The sequence below is a fragment of the Monodon monoceros genome, unplaced genomic scaffold (assembly GCF_005190385.1).
Source record: "Monodon monoceros isolate NGI ecotype Baffin Bay Population unplaced genomic scaffold, NGI_Narwhal_1 Super_Scaffold_12, whole genome shotgun sequence".
Lineage (NCBI taxonomy): Eukaryota > Metazoa > Chordata > Mammalia > Artiodactyla > Monodontidae > Monodon > Monodon monoceros.
Genome location: NW_021703768.1, coordinates 110,338,422 through 110,356,741, shown reverse-complemented (window position 1 = coordinate 110,356,741; position 18,320 = coordinate 110,338,422). Strand labels below are relative to the sequence as shown.

Sequence of the window (18,320 nt, the reverse complement as noted above, 5' to 3'; positions counted from 1 at the left end):
TATCTCTATATATAGATTTAAAATTGCTGAAACTGAGGGAAAATAAGTTTACATTGGAAATTTTCATTACACTAGGTTGTCAGTCATGTGGGACCAATCAGCGCCTCTCTTCCAGGAGAAAAAATGCCTCACAAAAACAGGTAAAATGTTCCTGTGAAATCAGACCAGTAGGAAAATGAAACCTTTTTTTTAAAATTGACTACAAAGTATCAGCATAGGAAATTACACCATAATTTGCTCTTTAGGTTAGTCTTATCAGCTTGGGGTTGCTGCTGGCTTTTTGCTCTGCATAGAAGGAGGAGGCCACAGGTGTCCGAATTTGTTTCAGTGCAGCCCTCCTGGGGAAAGATAGAGTAATATCAAGAAAGTTTGACTTGATTAGTATTTCAACCTGGCTTCTTCCAAGTATGGGTGGCATCTGGGAAACTCTCCTTTTGTGGAAAAGCTGATCTGGGGTTCTTTCTCTGGGTAGAAGGAAAGTAATAGGCACAGATTCTCTCCTGTCCTAGCACTCAGGCATGCTGTTCTTCCAAATTTAGGATTTTGGCCAAGGACTTGTAATATGAGGTGGGGCTTAGTTAGGGTCACATCAGGTCCATAGGTCTTTAACAATAAGGAGGCTCTAGGCAAAGTATGCCTATCCTGAGTTTTCAGGAATGACCACTTTGAGGGACTTCCCCTGGCGGTCCAGTGGTTAAGACTCAGCACTTCCACTGCAGGGGGCGAGGGTTCGATCCCTGGTCAGGGAACTATGATCCCACGTGCCGTGTGGCAAAATAAATAAATAAAAGATAAAAGTAATTTTAAAAAAAAGGAATGACCACTTTGAAAATGGAATTTAAATACAACCTCAGCTAATTAGGGGAAAAGAGCCATAATTTCACAGATTTACCAATCAGTTGTCCTGATCAAGGTGCCACCACTTGCCCTTGTGCTTCAGTCTAATCTCTATGGACCTGGTGACGCGCTGCACGCCCCCATTGTTCACTCAGATGCCTGCGCCCCAAAACGCGACTGCTTATTCCTCCCTGAGCCTCTCCTTCTCTTTCCTCTCCACTTCCCTTCTCTTGGTTTCTGACCTTCCTCTCCCTACTGATTTCCTCTGGAAGGTCACACAGAAAAGATGACTGCTAAGGTCGTTCCTGCGTTTTGGCTCTTATTGCAGTGATTTGTACTCCGTGAAAGAAAGGATCTGGATGGTTGTATCAAAAAGGTCCTTGGGGGCTTCCCTGGTGGCGCAGTGGTTGAGAGTCCGCCTGCCGATGCAGGGGACACGGGTTCATGCCCCGGTCCGGGAAGATCCCACATGCCGTGGAGCGGCTGGGCCCGTGAGCCATGGCCGCTGAGCCTGCGCATCCGGAGCCTGTGCTCCGCAACGGGAGAGGCCACAACAGTGAGAGGCCCGCGTACCGCAAAAAAAAAAAAAAAATGGTCCTTGGACCATACTTAGGATCCTTCCATTGGGACTGTGCAGGGGATTTGCCGGACTCAGTGCAGTGACTTCTGATACCAACTGTGTGGAGTTGGGCCAAGCCTCCACAAGACTGCCCTCATTTCATACACTGGCTGAAAATTTGGGAGTCCCCAGTCCACCTTCACTTCTGGCCAACTGGCTACCAGTTTAAGTTCCCACTATCCTCTCAGGTTCAATAATTTGCTAGAATGAGTCACGGAACTCAGGGAAACACTATACCTAACTAAGGTTATAGTTTTATTACAGCAAAAGGATACAAATCAGACCCAGCCAAAAGAAGAGACGCAGAGGGTGAGGTCTGGGAGGGTCCCAGGCATGAAGCCTCCTCTGTCTTTTCTCCCTGGAGTCACAACATGTCGCTTCCCCAGCACCTTGATGTGTGACTACACACAGAGCATGCCAACCAGGACAGCTCATCGGAGCTTTGGTGTCCAGTTTTACTGGGGTGTCATTCAGTAGGCATAACTGATTGAATCCTTGGCCACTTGATTGACCTCATCCTCCAGCCCCCTCCCTGGAGGTCGGGCTGATATCACAACAGCTTAATGGTGTGGCCAGTCCACCTTGAGTGGCCTCCTTAGCATAAACTATTAGGTCCTGCCACAAATAGCAAAGATACTCCTATAACTTGGAAAATCCCAAGGATTTAGGGGCTACCTCCCAGGAACTGGTGACAAAGACCTGTCAAATTCTTTGTTCAAGGGGTTTGGAGGTTACCTCCCAAGAGCCAGGACAAAGATCAGACCTCTCTGGGTAAGTTAATTCTTTTTTTTTTTAATAGCTCTTTCTTTTTTCCCCCAGTTTTATTGAGATGTAACTGACATACAGCACTGTATGTTTAAGGTGTACAGCATAATGATTTATCTTATATATCGTGAAATGATTACCATAAGTTCAGTTAACATCCATCATCTCATACAGATACAAAAAAAAAAAGAAAAGAATGTTTTTCCTTGTGATGAGAACTCTTAGGATTTACTCTCTCAACAACTTTCAAATACACCACACTGCAGTGTTAGCTACAGTCACCATGCTGTATGTTACATCCCCTGTTCTTATTTACAACTGGAAGTTTGTACCTTTTGACTGCCTTCATCCAGTTCCCCCTCCTTCCACCCCCCACCTTTGGTAACTGCAAATCTGATCCCTTTTTCTATGAGTTTTGTTTTTTTAGATTCATATGTGAGATTATACAGTATTTGTCTATCTGAGTTTTCACTTCAGGTTCTACGTTGTCACAAATGGCAGGATTTCCTTTTTTATGGCTGAATAATATTCCATTGCACATATACCACAAGTTTTTTATCCATTTATCCATGATGGACACTTAGGATGTTTCCATGTCTTGGCTATTGTAAATAAGGCTGCTATGAACATGGGAGTGCAGATATCTCTTTGAGTTAGTGGTTTTGTTTCCTTTGGGTGTATTCCTGGAAGTGAAATTGCTGGTTTGTATGGTAGTTCTATCTTTTAATTTTTTGAGGAAGCTCCATAACTGTTCTCCACAGTGGCTGCACCAATCTACATTCCCACCAACAGTGCATGAGGGTCCCCTTTTCTCCACACCCTTGCCAACAGTCTTGTCTTTTTGATGATAGTTATCCTGGCAGGTGTGAGGGGATGGCTCACTGTGGTTTTGATTTCCATTTCCCTGATGATTAGTGATGTCGAGTACTTTTTCATGAATTCGTTGGCCATTTGTATATCGTCTTTGGAAAAATCTCTATACAAGTTCTTGGCCCATTTTAAAATTGGATTATTTGTGTTTTTTGCTGGGGTAAGTTTTTTCTTCACTACGCAAATGGGGGGGAATTAATAAGAAAGGGCAGCCTTCCTTCCAGGATAACTAGAGACTTCAAATCCCTATTAACTATTACTTGGAGTAAAATGGTGCATAGTCCTTTTTTAAGGAAATGTTCAAGTTAAAACGGGAGTAGCCTTGCAAGTGCAGCCACATGGGACAAGAGTCTGGGGTGCAGAGCATACCTCTCAAAGCCTTGAGGTTTGAGGTGGAGCTGGAGAGGAGGAGAGGTCAGCAGAATCCCAGCATGCGTGGGAGGCAGTAGAAAAGCTATCTACGTGTTGAACAGTTGTTTTTTGAGCCTTTGCTGAGGGCCAAAGCCTGGGCTTGGGGTTCTGGGGCAAAGATGTGAGTCAGAAAAGGAATATAATTTGGGATCCATAGCTCAGAAGCAGAATACAACTTCTTTTTTGCTTTGTTTCAATGGTTGGATGAGGCCAGGGAAAAAAGGATAAACTCTCCAGACTGTCAGGAGTGACCAGAAGGTCCCCACCCTTCCTGCAGGGCGACACCATGGCAGCTGTGCATGTGGCTGGGTGTTCAGAGGCCAGGAAGGTGGGGGCCTGCATGTCAGGGACGGCAGCCAGCACCCAGCCACATGAGGACAGAGGTGAAGGAGCCTCTCCCAGCCTGCGGGAGTCATGGGCCAGGATGGCGAAGCAGGTGGGGCGGCACTAAAGCGCAGAGGGAAGTTGAAGACTGCTGGGCCCTGGCTGGGTCAGTCAGAGACTCCCTGAGCCCTGCTTCTCTTCTGTCAGCTGAGCCAGACAACACCCAGCAGAGCCCTTTCCGACTCCTCATGGGCTTCTTCATGAAAAAAGTAATACTCCTCCAAGGGAGTGATACTTAGCAGAGATTGGAATAGGTCGGGGACTGGCGGGGGGGGGGGGGCGGGGCTAGGGCAGGGGGGCAGCAGGGGGAGGCCTAAAGGGGGGAGCTCCCCGAGGAACCAAAGAAAGCCAGTGGGCCTGGGAAGGGAACCAGTTAGAACACTGCGGCCGTCCTGTGAAGGAGGGCGCTGGTGTGGAAGGTAAGGCGGTCAGTGCTGTGGGTCTAGTGTTACTTAGCAGCAGTAGAGGGACCTGGAGTCAGTGGGACCTGGCGGTTCTGAATCCCAGCTCTGCCACTTACTTTCTTGGTGACTGGGAAAAGGGTGACCCTGTCCAGGCTTCTGTGTCAAATTAGGCTAATAATAGGGGTGTGGGAAGATGATCGGAGGTAACACATATAAAGTGTTTGGTGTGCCTGCCATGTAGGAAGCCCATAAATGCCAACTATCATTATCACCATTATCATCGTTATCATCATCATCATTATTATTATTAGTAGCACTTAGAGTTGGCTGAATATGGGGGTGAGGAAGAGGACCCCAGGTTTGTGGCTTGGGGAACCGCCATTCACAGAGATGGCCTTTAAGGAGGGAAGGAGGTTGGTGGGGGTGGAGCATGAACTGAGGCGCCTGCAGCTCTGAGCTGAGGAGGGTCTGTGTTGTAGACAGAGGACGAGGGGAAGCCAAGGGAACAGTGTGGTCCTGGATGGGAGGGCGAGGGAAGAGAGGGAACAGGAAATGACTGCGGCACTGGAAACACAGAAGGAAGGAGAGGAGGCAGGCAGCCAAGAGCCTGAGAGGGAGCCCAGGCGTGAGCCTCCGAGGACAAGTGAGTGGTCAGCAGCGTCACATGTTCCTCGGGGTCCGGCGAGGTAGGGGCAGAAGGGCTTCTGCTGGATTTAGTGGTGGGAGAAAGTCGGCGACATCACTGAGGTGGCTTCTGGTGCGCAGTAGGCTCACGAAATGGAAACAGTGGTGTAGATGCATTTCGGAAGGCCAGCTATGTTGGGGTGCTAGTTGCGAGTGGTGGGGGACCACACACGATCAATAGTTATTTTTTAAATGGGACATTCTTGAGCACAGGCTTCCTCAGCTCTGTAAATGGCAGCTCCATCCTTCAGGGTGCTCACACCATGGTGCAGACCTCCTGTGCCCCACAGCCAATCTGCCGCCAAAGCCTCTGCCTTCAGACTGCAGCCCTGCTCGGAAGCAGGGCAGATGGGGCAGAGATGAGTTGCTAACTGTTGAAGTTGGGCAATGGATACCTGGGAGTTACTAAGACTTATGTGGGTAGAAAAATTAAATATATGTTTAGCATTTATATTTATGTATTATATAATATACATGTATTTACAATGATTATATATCATATATAATGTTGATGTAAATAATGTATACAAATAAGTGTATATTATGTAGATGACCCAGATATCTCCTGAATCTGACCACATCCCACCCTCCACTGCCACATCCACTGTCATTTCCCACCTGGGTTTCCACAGGAGCCTCCTGACTAGTCATTCCGCCCCATCCTTGTGTCCACAGTCTGCTCTTCACACAGCAGCCAGTGTCGCTCCATCACACCTAGAGCTGGAGCAAAGCCCAGTCCTGCCCGTCCTCTGCTCAGCCACACGAGTGCTTGCTATTGCTAAGACTTTGACACTCGCTGTCCCCTCTTCCTGGACGTTTCCCTCTGTTGTGTGAACAGCTTTCTCCCTGCTCCTCCCATTTCATCCAGGTCTTGGTTCTATCCTGTCTCACCAGGGGGACTTCTCTGACCTCCTGTCACAACATGGCAGCAGCCTCTACCTGCCCCCGAGTGCTCCGTTGCCCTCTGCAGCGCTCACCGCCCCCTGCACACCCTGCATTCTCTTGTTTGTGCATCCTGCCCCCCCACTAGAAGTAATCTTGTTTTTTTCACCATGTGTCCCCAACACCTAGAACAGTGTCTGGCACCTAATAAAGGCCTCAGGAGATCCTTGTTGTATGAATGCATGGAGCTCCATTTCACAGAGGGGCAGCTGAGACTCTGCCTGAGTCACAACAGGGGAAGTCAAGGGGACAGCTGGGACTTGAAGCCAGGGTGGTTTGGACCCTGAAGTCCTTGCCCCAAGCCCCTGTAGAAGGCAGGGAGAATAGGATTCTGGGCATAGATGCAGGGAGGACCGCCGACACGGAGACGAGGGGACAAGGGAAGGAGGGAGCTGAGAAAGGCACGGCTGTGGACTCGGGCTTTGCCAAGCAGATGGTAAAGTAGCTTCTTATCCTGGAAGAGAGGGAAGCTGGCTGAGGAGTCTGCAGGAGCTGTCCATCTATCCGCAGGGCATCCATGTCTCTTCAGCTTCAGAGCTGGGCTGGCGGCCCACCCTCTCCCATCTCCTCCCCCTCTGATCCCCCTGTCCCCACCTCCAGGCAGGTCAGGCAAGGTAAAGACCCCCAAGAATGGAACGTCTTCTTCTCTCTTCAGAAACACAGGATCTGATTGGCCCAAGGAGGTCCAACCCATGAGAGGAATAGTACAGGACCTCCTGTGTCCCAGGCCCCTACAAAGGCCCACCTCCTCTCCTGAGACAGCTGATCCCAGGGCGCAGTTAGACCTGAGATGAGGGGTCCTGGGCTTGTGCCTCCCAGGTGCGCTGCTGGCCCTTCCCAACCCCAGTCTTGATCAGCTCCCTCCTGCCTCACGGACCAGGCGTCAATTCCATGTTCTGTTGCTTTATTTTTTTTAATTAAATTTGTCTTTGTCCCCCAGTGGGAAATGAATGTATGCTCATTATTCATAGAAAATGTGGGAAGACAGTGATTAGAAGAAAGAGAAGACAATGAGTGAGAAACTGCTTTTCTAGTGAGATGGCTCCTTCTGGCCTAGGCCCCTCTGGTCCACCAGAGGCCATCAGCTTGGGTCTATAGGGGTTGCCACAGCCAGCTCAGGCCTTCCCACCTTTGTGGGTTTCAGGAAGAGCCTTGGGCCCCACGCTTGTCCAAGTGATGCAGAGAGCGGAGCTGACGAGAGTTGCTATATTTAATTATGGCGTCTGCGTCACTTGCGACCACACAGCAGCATCTGCCCAGGCAGCACGTGGGCTGGGGGTGTTTCTGAACGACGCTTTGAGAGAATCACTTTCCACAAGAGAAGGCACTCAGGAGGGGAAGGGAGAGAGCGCAACAGAAAGTGAGGTTGTAAGTAGAAAACCGCTTCTGGGATTTCAAATGGCTTCGTCATGGGGCCCTCCCTTGCTGCTGAGAAATCAGTTGATCTGGGAAAGTTTGTTGCAAACCCTGTGCTCTGTTGCTTTTGGGTGGAGCCGAGAAATGAGTGAAGATAATGAGGCTTTGTGACTTTTATTTTTCAGAGTAGGAGTGGGCAACATGTGTGGGAGGGGTGATACAGCCACCAGTTCTGACACCGGCTTGGACCTCTGGAAAGGCTGGGTGCCTGGCCTGTGTGTCCCAGGCCAGGCTGCCCCGTCTGGACATGGTCAGCCTAGACTCGTCTGGGTCTTCTAAGACTCCCTTAGAGGGGAGTCAGCTCAAGGGAGGAGCAGGATTTGAGTTTGTTCAAACTGACCAGCTAAATTAAGATCATAAGCAGAAGGCACTGCCCCATTGATCGTAACGAAAAAGCGATAAGCTGATGCATTCGATAAACCCCAGCCTTCAAGCTGCTCGGTCACAAGGAAACAAGATGCAGGCCCTTGTCCTCCTGGGTCCTGAGCAGTTCAGACGACCAGCCTCAGAGAAACCCCTGAGGTGACTTGGGGTGTTTTCTGACACCTCATCTGAGCGGCAAACAGAGGTGTTTGGCGCCAAGTTCACTGGAAACCTGAGTGTGTGTCTCACTTCTCACTTGAGCCCCAGCCCCTCTTCCGGTGAAACCTCCTAGGCCTGGGGTTCCCGGTGTGCCAAGGGGCTCCCCACCCTGGGCCCCATGACCAGCATCTCCCTCCCACTCACCAAGCCTTCTGTTTCTTCCTGACGCCCCTTCTCCCTGGGCCCTGTTTGGGGTTTTCCTTGTGCATGAAAGAAGTGAGACCACATGGCTAGAGAAAACTTCCAGCATATACCCGGAGGGTCAGTCCCCAGGTGGTGGTGTTCCCAGCCACAAGAGCTGACACATACCTTTTTTTTCCTCTCTCTTCCTTATCTCTCATTCCTGACTGGCCCCCTTTCCCACTGCCAGCAACAGCGGCTTGGTTCTGTGGCTCTGTGAGATCTGTCATCCCTGGAAGGCCCCCAGCCCCCTCCGGCTCACTGCACACGCCCTCGTGACCACAGGCTGCTCTCTGGGGACAGTCTCGGGTGAGGCGGAGGCGCAGGCAAGGAGCTGCGGGTGGCTGAGGATGTGGTGCGCTGCAGACCCCTAGTGGTGGGGTCCAGGTGGCACTGTCGGCACTGTGCCCCTAGCAGCAGGGCCCTCCTGACTATGGCTTGGGAAATCCTAAGGGGTCCTCGCCCACGCCAACCTCAATTCCAGTCTTTGTTCTTGAGAAATTCACAGGGAATTTCACCGGAACCCTTTCCATCTTCCTTTTGGACAGACAGGCCAATGCCCTGCTTGGGCAGAGAGAACATGGGTCAAAGGTGATGTTACCAGAGAATGGATAGCTAAGTTTTGTGTTAAAGAAGAAGAAAAATCAATCTTCCATAAATATTCTTCTGACCTTAAAATCCTCGAATCTCTGGATGGAGGAGGATAGCGGAGATCTCACTCCTACCCTCACCCCTGACATTTGAGCTACCCACCCTCCCAGGGTAGAGCACCCTTTTCCAGACCCCACTGTTTAAAGACTTCTTTCTGCTGCTAAACTTTGAGTGCATGTGGTGTCTTGGTCACCACTAGCCCAGGCAGCTGGTGCACTGCAGGCCTCAGGCAGTCCTCAGCAAATGTAGTGGGACTTAACAGGTTCTGAGACCGTCACTTCCCACGCTGGACAGCGCATGGGACACTCAGCTCCTGTGCCTCCTCCCAGGTCTTCCCTCCCTGGGCTGAGCATCCCCAGATCCCTGCACAGTTGACTGTGGCTTCTTCCCTCACATCTGCCTGGGTGGAAATGAGGGGTTCACTCCATTTGAGAGTGGTCCCTGGAGCAGTCTGCTGCAGTCATCTGCACCCTGGACAGGTCCTGCCATGGCCTCTGCTGCCTGAATCACACACGGCATGAGCTCTCACTGCTCCTGAGTGGCTGCCTCCACTGACTTGTGAGCATTACTATAGATGTTCCCACAGGGCTCTGGGCTTCCCCAGGGAGGGTGCCTGCCTCCCACTCAGCATTTGAGGCTGGTCTCTGATGACCCGCCACCCATTGCAAGAGGCATCCAGTCCTTCCGAATATTCACAGTGTAAACCGTGGCTGATGGGTGTGCCCATTAGCTGTGGCTTGCTGAGGCTTGCTGCTCTCTGCCTTCCACGTGCTGGCCTTGACTGAAGGAGAAGCAAAAACACCTGCTTGGAAAGGAGCAGTCTGATCAGGGCCCTGTGACCTTGGCTCTCCACCCCAGTCACTCCACGGTCCAGGGGCCACAAGTCATTGGTGCGTCTTTGTTCACAGAGGTGGCGAGTGTGCATTCTCTTGTGATGAGAGGTGTCCAGACATTGAATGGGCTGTACCTAGAGAGCGAGTAGTGAGCTCCCCGTCAGGGGAGGTGCCCACACAGGCTGGTGACAGTATTACAAAGGTCGTGCATTCAGGCCAGATGGCATTTGGACAGAGGGAGGCAAGGTGGTTAAGTGTGTGAGCTTTGGAGTTGGAGTGAGTTTGGGGTTCAAATCCTGGCTTTGCTCCATACCAGCTGTGGGACCTTGGGCAAGCCACCTTCTCTTCCCTGAGCTTCATATGGGCGACACCAGCAGGTGTGTGGGTGGTGCCAGACACAGGCTGGCCACTCATCCAGGGCTGTGGTCATGAGACCACTTCTGAGTTCTCTACCTGCTCCAGACACCTCCCTTGAACCCCGACACCCTGGCCCATGCTTCTTCCACCTCCCTGCAGGTGGTGGTGGGGAACTCCTCCTGGCCAGGTCCCCTCTCCCCAGGCACTGGCTTGCTTTTTTTCAGCCCAGGTCTTGTACTTCACTCCCCCTCCGCTCCATCCTAGGCCCCCCTCCGACTGCCCTGCCTCCCAAACACTCCTCAGAGTCTTCAGAACACAGGCCCGCGCCCAAAGGCCAACATAAAAGGCAAACACCATCAGGTCTCTTGTCACCATCTTTATTTCTGGCTTCCAGCTTGACAAAGTCAATGAAACAACTTATCCAATGACCCCTCCCCACAATCCACACCATATGCAGTGTTCTAGGCTGCTCTCCTATATATTATTAACTCTTTGATAACATATTTTAATACTTAACTTTAAATACAAGGAAAAACAATAAATTACTCGGCTGAGGGCTGACTGCTGGCCGTCAGACAACAGTGGCTACTCTGGCCCTCTGACCTGTCCCCTGCCTCGGCCCCGGGACCCCAGTGAGGTAGCAGAAGTTTGCATACAGTACTTATTGCCAGGGATTCCTAATGCTCGCTGCTTTAGTGCTGGAGCCCCAAGTCTCCAGGCCCTTGGCTCCAAGTTCTGGCAGTAACAGTCCCTCCCTATCCCCAGTACAGAGAAAAACACTTGTTTAAATAACACACAATAATAAATAAGACCAAGAAGAAATGTGCCTGGGCTGCTCTCTGCCTCAGTTGCCCCGGTGTAAAGCAGGTGGCTCTTCCACTGGCTGTCTGACGAGGGTGGCACCCATTGTAACGCTAGTTTGTTCTGAGGAGGGGGAGGTCAAGTGGGGCAATGTCCATCCTTGTCCACCCAGCTCGGAGCCCGGAGCCCCGGGCACCAAGGCACAGGGCAGGTGGGATTGGCTGGGCTCAAGGCAGGCAGCACAGGCTCAGGTCTAAGCTAAGGAAACCTTACCCCCCTCCCTAACCCTCCTCCAGTCTCCCCAAGAAATTTCTGACATCTGAAAGAAAAATAAATCTGCAACTTAGATGGTCAGGGTCTGCCTCTGCAAATAATAATGCTAGCTCTTCATGCTTCAGCTGAATTTTCCGTAGTGAAAAATGATCCTTGAATGTTTGAGCAGGTCTTTTAAGAAGTGGGCCACTTCAATTTTGGTGTCTCGGATGTGCTCGCTGGAAACCTGCTGCAGGGCAAAGAGGCCAGCATGTTAGTGGAACGCCAGAACCAGGACGATCAGCATCTACCAGGGGCTTTCCAGGGACCGGCTGGTTCAATCCCCACAAAAGCCCCCATGAGGTGAGTACTGTTATTACCCACATTTTACAGATGTGGAACTGAAGCTCAGGTAGGAGTCAGGAGCCCTCAGGCCACGACTTGGAAATCCCAAAGGCACGTCCCTGCTTCCACAGTGGGCCCACCCCTTTGTGGACACATGCCTCAGATGCTCAGCCAGCTTCCCCTGAAGCTCCCAGGGTGAGCCCAGGCCTGGCAGAAGTGGGTGCAGGGTCGGGGTGGGCAGGGGGGCCTTACCGCAGCTGAGGGCTTGTGAAGACAGAGTGCGCTCAGCATCCTCTGGGTCCTTTGGATGGCACTGCAGTTGGAGACGTTGATCAGGGCTTCCAGGGCTGAACAGTACTGTGGGGACAAAAACGCCGGGGGGTCAGGCAGCACATTCAGTGAGTTTGCAGGAGGGAGGGGGCTGGGAGGCCTGTGGAGGTGGGTCTGGGTGGTGGGGAGCCCAGATGATGAGGGGTGGAGATTGGCTCTTGAAGCCTGCCTGGAACCGCCAGCCGTGTGAGCAAGGCTCAGAAAAGACAAGCAGAGGGCTGCAGCCTCAGCCACCTCCCCCCAGTGCCCAGGGGTCCTCACCATGTTGGCTGTCAGGTTGACACTCCACACCATGCTGCCATTGCACAGGGGTGCCTGAGGGAGCAGAGGACAGTGAGCTGAGTGCTGGCAGGGTCCCAGACCTGCCCAGCCAGCCCAGGCCAAGTCCCCACAGGCATTCCCATATAGCAGGGGCAGGCCTGGGACCTTCAGTGTTCCTGAGCTTCAGTTCCTGCTCTGCACAGCAGGGGAGACCCATTGTACAGGGTCTTGGAGCTGAGAGAGAAAAACTGAGTAACACAGCCAGTAAGGGACAAGCCTTGTGCAAAGCTTGCCATAGCCAGGGCAGGAGGACAGATGACACAGGCCAGTCAGTCAGGGGCCTGCAGGGAAGGTCCAGGGCAGTGTCGGGTGAGGGAGGGGGTGACCAGGCCAATCAGATGGGAGGCCGAGTGGGTCTAGTGTGTAAACAGCCCACCTTCTGAATTGGGGATACCGCAGTTCGGAGCATGGGCCCTCTGGTGTCGTCCAATACTGGTTTAATCTGACTTTCGTCAGTTAACCTCACTGACACTTAGTAAAATGGGGTATCGTACCTGTCTCTTAAGGTGGTTGGCAGCGATGAAATGAGATGTAAAGCCCCGGCAGTGGGCCTGGTACATTATTAGTGCTCAGAAAGTGTGGGTCGTCACCAATGGGGAGAGGAGCTGCCTCTACTGATGGATTCTTCCATAAGAATGGGCTTAACTAAGATGCTGTGAATAACGGCCCCATTATCACATTCAAAGCCAATTGGCAAATGCCAAATAGTTCTAGGAGGGTGCCAGCCCTTCTCTGGTCTCCTCTGTTCAGAAACGGCTGAGTAGGAGCTGGCCATGGCAGGCAGGGCCAGGCCAGGGGAGCAGGTCATCTCTGGGGGCTCTGCCACATTCCTTCTTGGGTCCGCCCATATTACTGCATCCCCCACCCCAACCTGGCTCCCCTCCCCCATGGCCAGGCTCATCTCCTAGTCCTTGGGGGCTTCTTCCTGACCTACAGGCATCTTAGGACCAGGCCCAGGCTTCATGGCCCAGTCCATGACCAGTACCCTTCCTGAGAGTCCCCCACCCCTGCACCCCCAGAGCTGGGACCTTGGCCAGCAGGCACTCACCTTCTGGTTCTGGGTGATATTGACCAGCTCTTCAATGAGCTCCTTGAGGGCTGTAGAGGGAGGCACAGGGCCCAGGGAGGCGAGGCCACCAAAGCAGGTGAGAGCAATGACCACAGTCAACCAGAGCGCCATGGAGCCTAGAGCCACAGGAAGCGTGAGAAGCAGTCGCATAGGCTGGCCTAAGCTGAGTATCTTGTGGCCTTGGCCTCTTCTGGCAGCTTTTATAGGCCCAAGTGGTGATGCCTCACACCCTGGTCTCCGCTTTGTCGGACACTATCTACAAACCACATCTTTACTCATCTTGATTTTACTTTGTGGAAAATCCAGCGTCACATAAAGGAAAGAATTTGATTTCTTGTAGACTTATTACTGAGAGGGTTCTGGGGCAGTTTCCAAGATCTGGATGAGCTTACTGGTGGGGTAGGTGAGAGGGCCCTGAGGGCAGCCTGCTGTCAACCGTGCCAGCTGGAAATCCAGCACTTTTGCCCATTGTCCACCCTAGGTGCCCACCCAGCTCCTGTCCTCAGATCCCTTTAGGTCACCAGAAATGCTGGGCAGACAGTGCTGTGACCACAGTCTATCAGATGTGGGAATCTGGGGGTTTTATTTTTTTCAGTGAACTGGTCTGTTACATTACCAAAAGAATACTTGCTCTGGGTACAAAATTCAAACAGGATAAAAGGAGAAGAGTGAAGTTCACTTCTTTTGGCCCACCTGATTCCCTGTTGGCCCCGCTCTGGGAAGGATCATGGAAGTGCAGATTCCCAGGTCTCTATTGAAAGGTCCAGTCAGACTCAGGGATCCTCCTGGGATCTTTCCTTTGAGAAGTTGTCTCAGCACGCGCAGCCTGGACACTGGGTGCCCCACCCAGCCTTCAGTGTGGGTCCGTCCTGCTGGGAGACCCTCAGTGGGTGGGGCCGGCAAGAGGTGGACCCAGCCTTAGCCCTGGAGACTAACTGTTCCCACTGCCACTTGAGACCTGGGGCGACCACCTCTGCCCTCCGAGGCCTCAAGTTTCCCTTGCAGATTGAAGGCTGTGGAGTGTGACTCCTGGGCCTGCCCCCACTCCAGGGTCCCCTGTGGGCAGCCCACCCCCTGCAGGGACACTGGCATGTAGCCATTTCCCAGCTTTTCCAGAAGTCCTCCAGAAACCCATGCAACTGAGGCCACAGTATTTGCCTCTTGGGTGCTGATGTCAAGTCTCCCTCACCCACTTCCTCCCCTAAGCCAGTGCCTCCCCCTCTCGGCCCTCTCTGTCTGCTCAGGCTACCTCTCTGTCCAATGACAATGGGGCTCAGCCTCCTCACAAGGGTCCTCCAAGGGACGCTGGGGCTGTCGCCCCTGCTTAGAGGCCTCCCGGCCTTGCCCACCCTCTCCTCTCACTGGTAACGTGATTCCCACCCTCTCTTCTCTCCCAGCCCCAAGTTTCCCAGCACAATTGCAGGCCCTAACGCTTGGAAGCTGGGCCCTGCCCCTCGTGGCTCCCCAGTGCCTGGAGCGCTGCTGCCTGCTTCTGTGACCTCAGTTTCCTTATCTGCAGAATAGGGTCAGTAGCATCTCCCGTGGGGGTCCCTGTGTTGGTGGAAGGAGTGGGGAACCACCGTGGGCTGCGTCAAGATGAGTGGAACGCCCCCCTCCCCCTCTAGGACCAGCAAAACCAAGCGGGGAGCGGTGGGCAGGTGCGCCCCCGCGCGTGGGAGAAGGCCCGAGGTTGTGGCGATGCCCTGGAGATAGGCGCCGCCTTATGTAATGGGAGATGGGGCTGATAAACGGGATCCGCGCAGGCCAGGCTCACTCCGTGGCCGAAGGCTTCGGCCGGGGAGGGAGGGAGGGGGGGGGGGGGGGGGGGGGAGGGGGGGTAGCAGTGCAGACCCGCTTCTCGGAGAAGCGCCCACGCCCGCCCCCGGCCTGGGTCTGTGTGGGTCAGAGGCCGGGCGAGGGAGCTGCAAGGGCGGGAGCGAGCGGTCCGAGCGCCCGGCAGGGCCAGGGCGCCTGTGCGCACAAGCGAGGGGATGTCGCGTTCGTCCCCCGGGGCCGGGGATCCTGCGGCGACACGGCAGAGCTGCCCACCCCTCTTCCTGCGCTGTGCTCTGGACACCCGCTCTGGCCCTCAGCCCCGAACGAGCCCCCGCTGGCTAGTCAGCTGGACCATGATGCTTTTTTTTTTTTTTTTTTTTTCATCGAGGCTTGGTTCACATCCCGGATCATTGCAATCAACACAACTACAAAAGTGCTGCTCCGGGCACTTGACACACGTGGCTTGCATCTCTCCACCAGCCACGGCGTTGGGCCGCCCCATCCAGGTCTTGCAGGTGCAGAACCGGGCGCTCGGGGCGTATAGGAGCCTGCCCCGATGCGAGGCCAGGGAAGGGCGGGCTCGCGGGCCTCACCGCCTGGGTCTCAGCACAGATTGGACAGCTGGGGTTGGAACCGCCCTTCATTGGGGCCAGCCCGCCCTGCGGGAAGTTTTGGAAAACTTCCTTTTCCAATATTTTTCGGACTTTGGCTCTCCGTTGGAAAGAAGAGATACCCAATCAGTAGGAGTGTCAGGCAAGTTGTTTTAATAATGTAAAATTCCTAAGTAAATTTTCATTTTTATGAAAGTTATACGTGCATGTAATTTTTAAAAAATCAAATAATTCGAGGAGGTTTATTAAGAAAAACATCACTTTTGAGAATTCCTCCATTGGTCTTCACATCTCGTGAGTGAGGCACTGACTGCCCTACTTTGTTCCCTACAGTCTTTTTCGACATGTTTGCATAGCAAGCAACCTTGGAAGAGACAGCATCTTCCTCTGAAGAAAAAAGGCAGGCAGACTTACTGTCCATTATTAGCAATTCAGGCTGTCTCAGCTCAGGCTTCTTCTCCTGTACTTACACTGTGTGTACAGGTACCATCTGGCTCTCTTGGCACCACTCTGTGAGAACTGGGGTTCAGGGAACCAAATAAAAGATAATACTACTAGTGCTGTGTCTAACAACCTGTTCTTTGTCTCTGGTGCAGGAGTCTTGTGTCTTCTGCCAGCCTCCATGAAACTGTGGCAAGCTGACTGGTGAGCATGCAAGTGGGATAAAATCTCAGAGCCTTCAGTTGTTGACAAGCAGCTCCCCACCTCTACCCCCTTGGCCTCTTCTCCAGAGGAACCACGACCTTAACTGCTTCTTTTGGTATTTACCTCCTCCATGTTTCTGGATTTCTCGATTTTCAAATGTAGGCAGTATCTGTGGTTTACGATGAATATTTAATTCTTCTCCTCCTTGCTGTCCTTCTTCCACTGCATCTTTCCTTTTTTCTCATTCTACCAATATGCGTAGATCATAATTTGGGTTGGCCAAAAGCTTTGTTTACTGTTTACATAATTACGCTAATATATTCTCAGCTGAAACATATAGTTAACTAAGATTAATTTTCCCTCAAAACTTTTTTTCCTAATAATTGTCTTATTTTTTCCACTTGCTTAATTTTTCTATGTTCCTCTGTGACTTAATCCTAAATTCTCAGCCACTTACATAAATCTCCTTTTAACAGATTTGGGTAAATCAGTTATTTTCACAATTTCATCTTCCCAAGAAAATCTCCCCTGGAGCCTGTTGACCTGCTCGGACATGGACAGCTGCCATCTGACAACTTCTGTACAGCTGTCGTGCTGAGGACTCCTGTCATCCTGCCATGGGAATTCCCTTCTCCTCTTTCCTATGTGGCTCTCCTATTACTTGCATCCCAGGTCTTCCTCTTTCTTGTGGGGAACACATCCAAATAAACACAGAATTTCAGGCAGGAAATAATTTTCCTTCAGAATTTTGAATACCTGTGCTATTGCCTCCTATCTTCCAGTATCTCCTATCTTCAGAAGTCCAAAGGCATTTTGTATCCAGATCTTTTCTAACTCTCTGGAAATCTGTAGGAAAATTTCTTGGTTCCCATGCCCCAAATTTTACAGTGATGTTTCTTGGTGTAGCTTTGTTTTCATCTATGATGCCAGACACAGTGGGCTCTTTCAAACAAACATGTCACTAAGTTCTGGGAAATTTTCTTTCTTTAAAAAAATTTTTTATTGAAATATAGCTGATTTACCATATTGTGTTAGTTTCAGATGTACAGCAAAGTGATTTGGTTGTATATGTAATCTTAAAAAAAATTCTTTTCCATTATAAGTTACTTAAAGATATTGAATATAGTTCCCTGTGCTCTACAGTAAATCCTTGTTGTTTATCTAATTTATATATGGTAGTGTGTATCTGTTAATTCCATACTCCTAATTTATCCCTCTCCCTCCTTTCCCTTTGGTAACCATAAGTTTGTTTTCTATGTCTGTGAGTCTGTTCCTGTTTTGTAAATAAGTTAATTTGTACTGTTTTTTAGATTCCACATTTAAGTGACGTCATAATATTTGTCTTTCTCTGACTTACTTCACTTAGTATGATAATCTCTAGGTCCATCCATGTTCTGCAAATGGCATTATTTCATCCTTTTTTATGGCTGAGTAGTATTCCATTGTATATATACACCACATCTTCTTTATCCATTCATCTGTCCATGGACATTTCAGTTGCTTCCATGTCTTAGCTATTGTAAATGGTGCTGCTATGAACATTGGGGTGAATGTATCTTTTCAAATTAGCTTTCGTCTTTTCTGGATATATGCCCAGGATTGGGATTGCTGGATCATATGATAACTCTATTTTTAGTTTTTCATAGTGGCTGTGCCAGTTTACATTCCCATCAGCAGTGTAGGAGGGTTCCCTTTTCTCCACACCCTCCCCAGCATTTATTATTTGTAGACTTTTTGATGATGGCCATTCTGATTAAAAAAAAAAATTTAAACCTCTGTTATTATTTTATTTAAAAAATTATTGTAAAGCCATTCCTTTTTTTAAAAAATAGATTTTTTTTAGATTCATAGCAAAATTGAGTAGAAAGTACAGAGAGCTTCCATATACTCCCTAACCCCACATATACATAATCAACCTCCCCCAACAGAGTGGTGCAATTGATGAGCCTACAGGAACACATCAGTATCACCCAGAGTCCATAGTTTACCTTAGGATTCATTCTTTGTGTTGTACATTCTATGGGTTTTAACAAATGTGTAATGTCATATATCCATTGCCATATATATATATATATATATGTGTGTGTGTATATATATATATATATATATATATATATATAGAGAGAGAGAGAGAGAGAGAGAGAGAGAGAGAGAGGGAGGGAGAGAGAGAGAGAGTAGTTCCATTGCACTAAAAAATCCTCTGTGCTCCACCTATTATTCACCCTATCTTCACTC

General features: G+C 50.7%; 2 protein-coding genes across 2 annotated transcripts in view; one reads left to right on the top strand and one right to left on the bottom strand.

Moving 5' to 3' along the window:
- Positions 1-11,214, top strand: part of KIF3A (kinesin family member 3A) — a 106,611-nt gene extending 95,397 nt beyond the window's left edge. The window contains exons 20-22 of the transcript XR_003792756.1: positions 76-140; positions 2,177-2,227; positions 11,179-11,214. The gene's annotated coding sequence lies outside the window, so the exon portion shown is untranslated. The remainder of the gene's footprint in view (positions 1-75; positions 141-2,176; positions 2,228-11,178) is intronic.
- On the bottom strand, positions 11,131-13,203 carry IL13 (interleukin 13). The gene is made up of 4 exons (XM_029217724.1): positions 13,033-13,203; positions 11,925-11,978; positions 11,586-11,690; positions 11,131-11,238 (listed from the first exon to the last, which is right to left on the bottom strand). The coding sequence occupies exons 1-4, from the start codon at positions 13,201-13,203 to the stop codon at positions 11,131-11,133; spliced, it is 438 nt and encodes a 145-aa protein (XP_029073557.1).
- Between the last annotated feature and the right edge of the window lie 5,117 nt (positions 13,204-18,320).

Coding starts and splice junctions, on each gene's coding strand:
- IL13 (XM_029217724.1), bottom strand. CDS start 13,203: ATGCGACTGCTTCTCACGCTTCCTGTGGCTCTAGGCTCCATGGCGCTC. Junction 11,979..13,032: donor ATATCACCCAGAACCAGAAG/GTGAGTGCCTGC, acceptor CTGCTCCCTCAG/GCACCCCTGTGCAATGGCAG. Junction 11,239..11,585: donor TTCACAAGCCCTCAGCTGCG/GTAAGGCCCCCC, acceptor TTTGCCCTGCAG/CAGGTTTCCAGCGAGCACAT.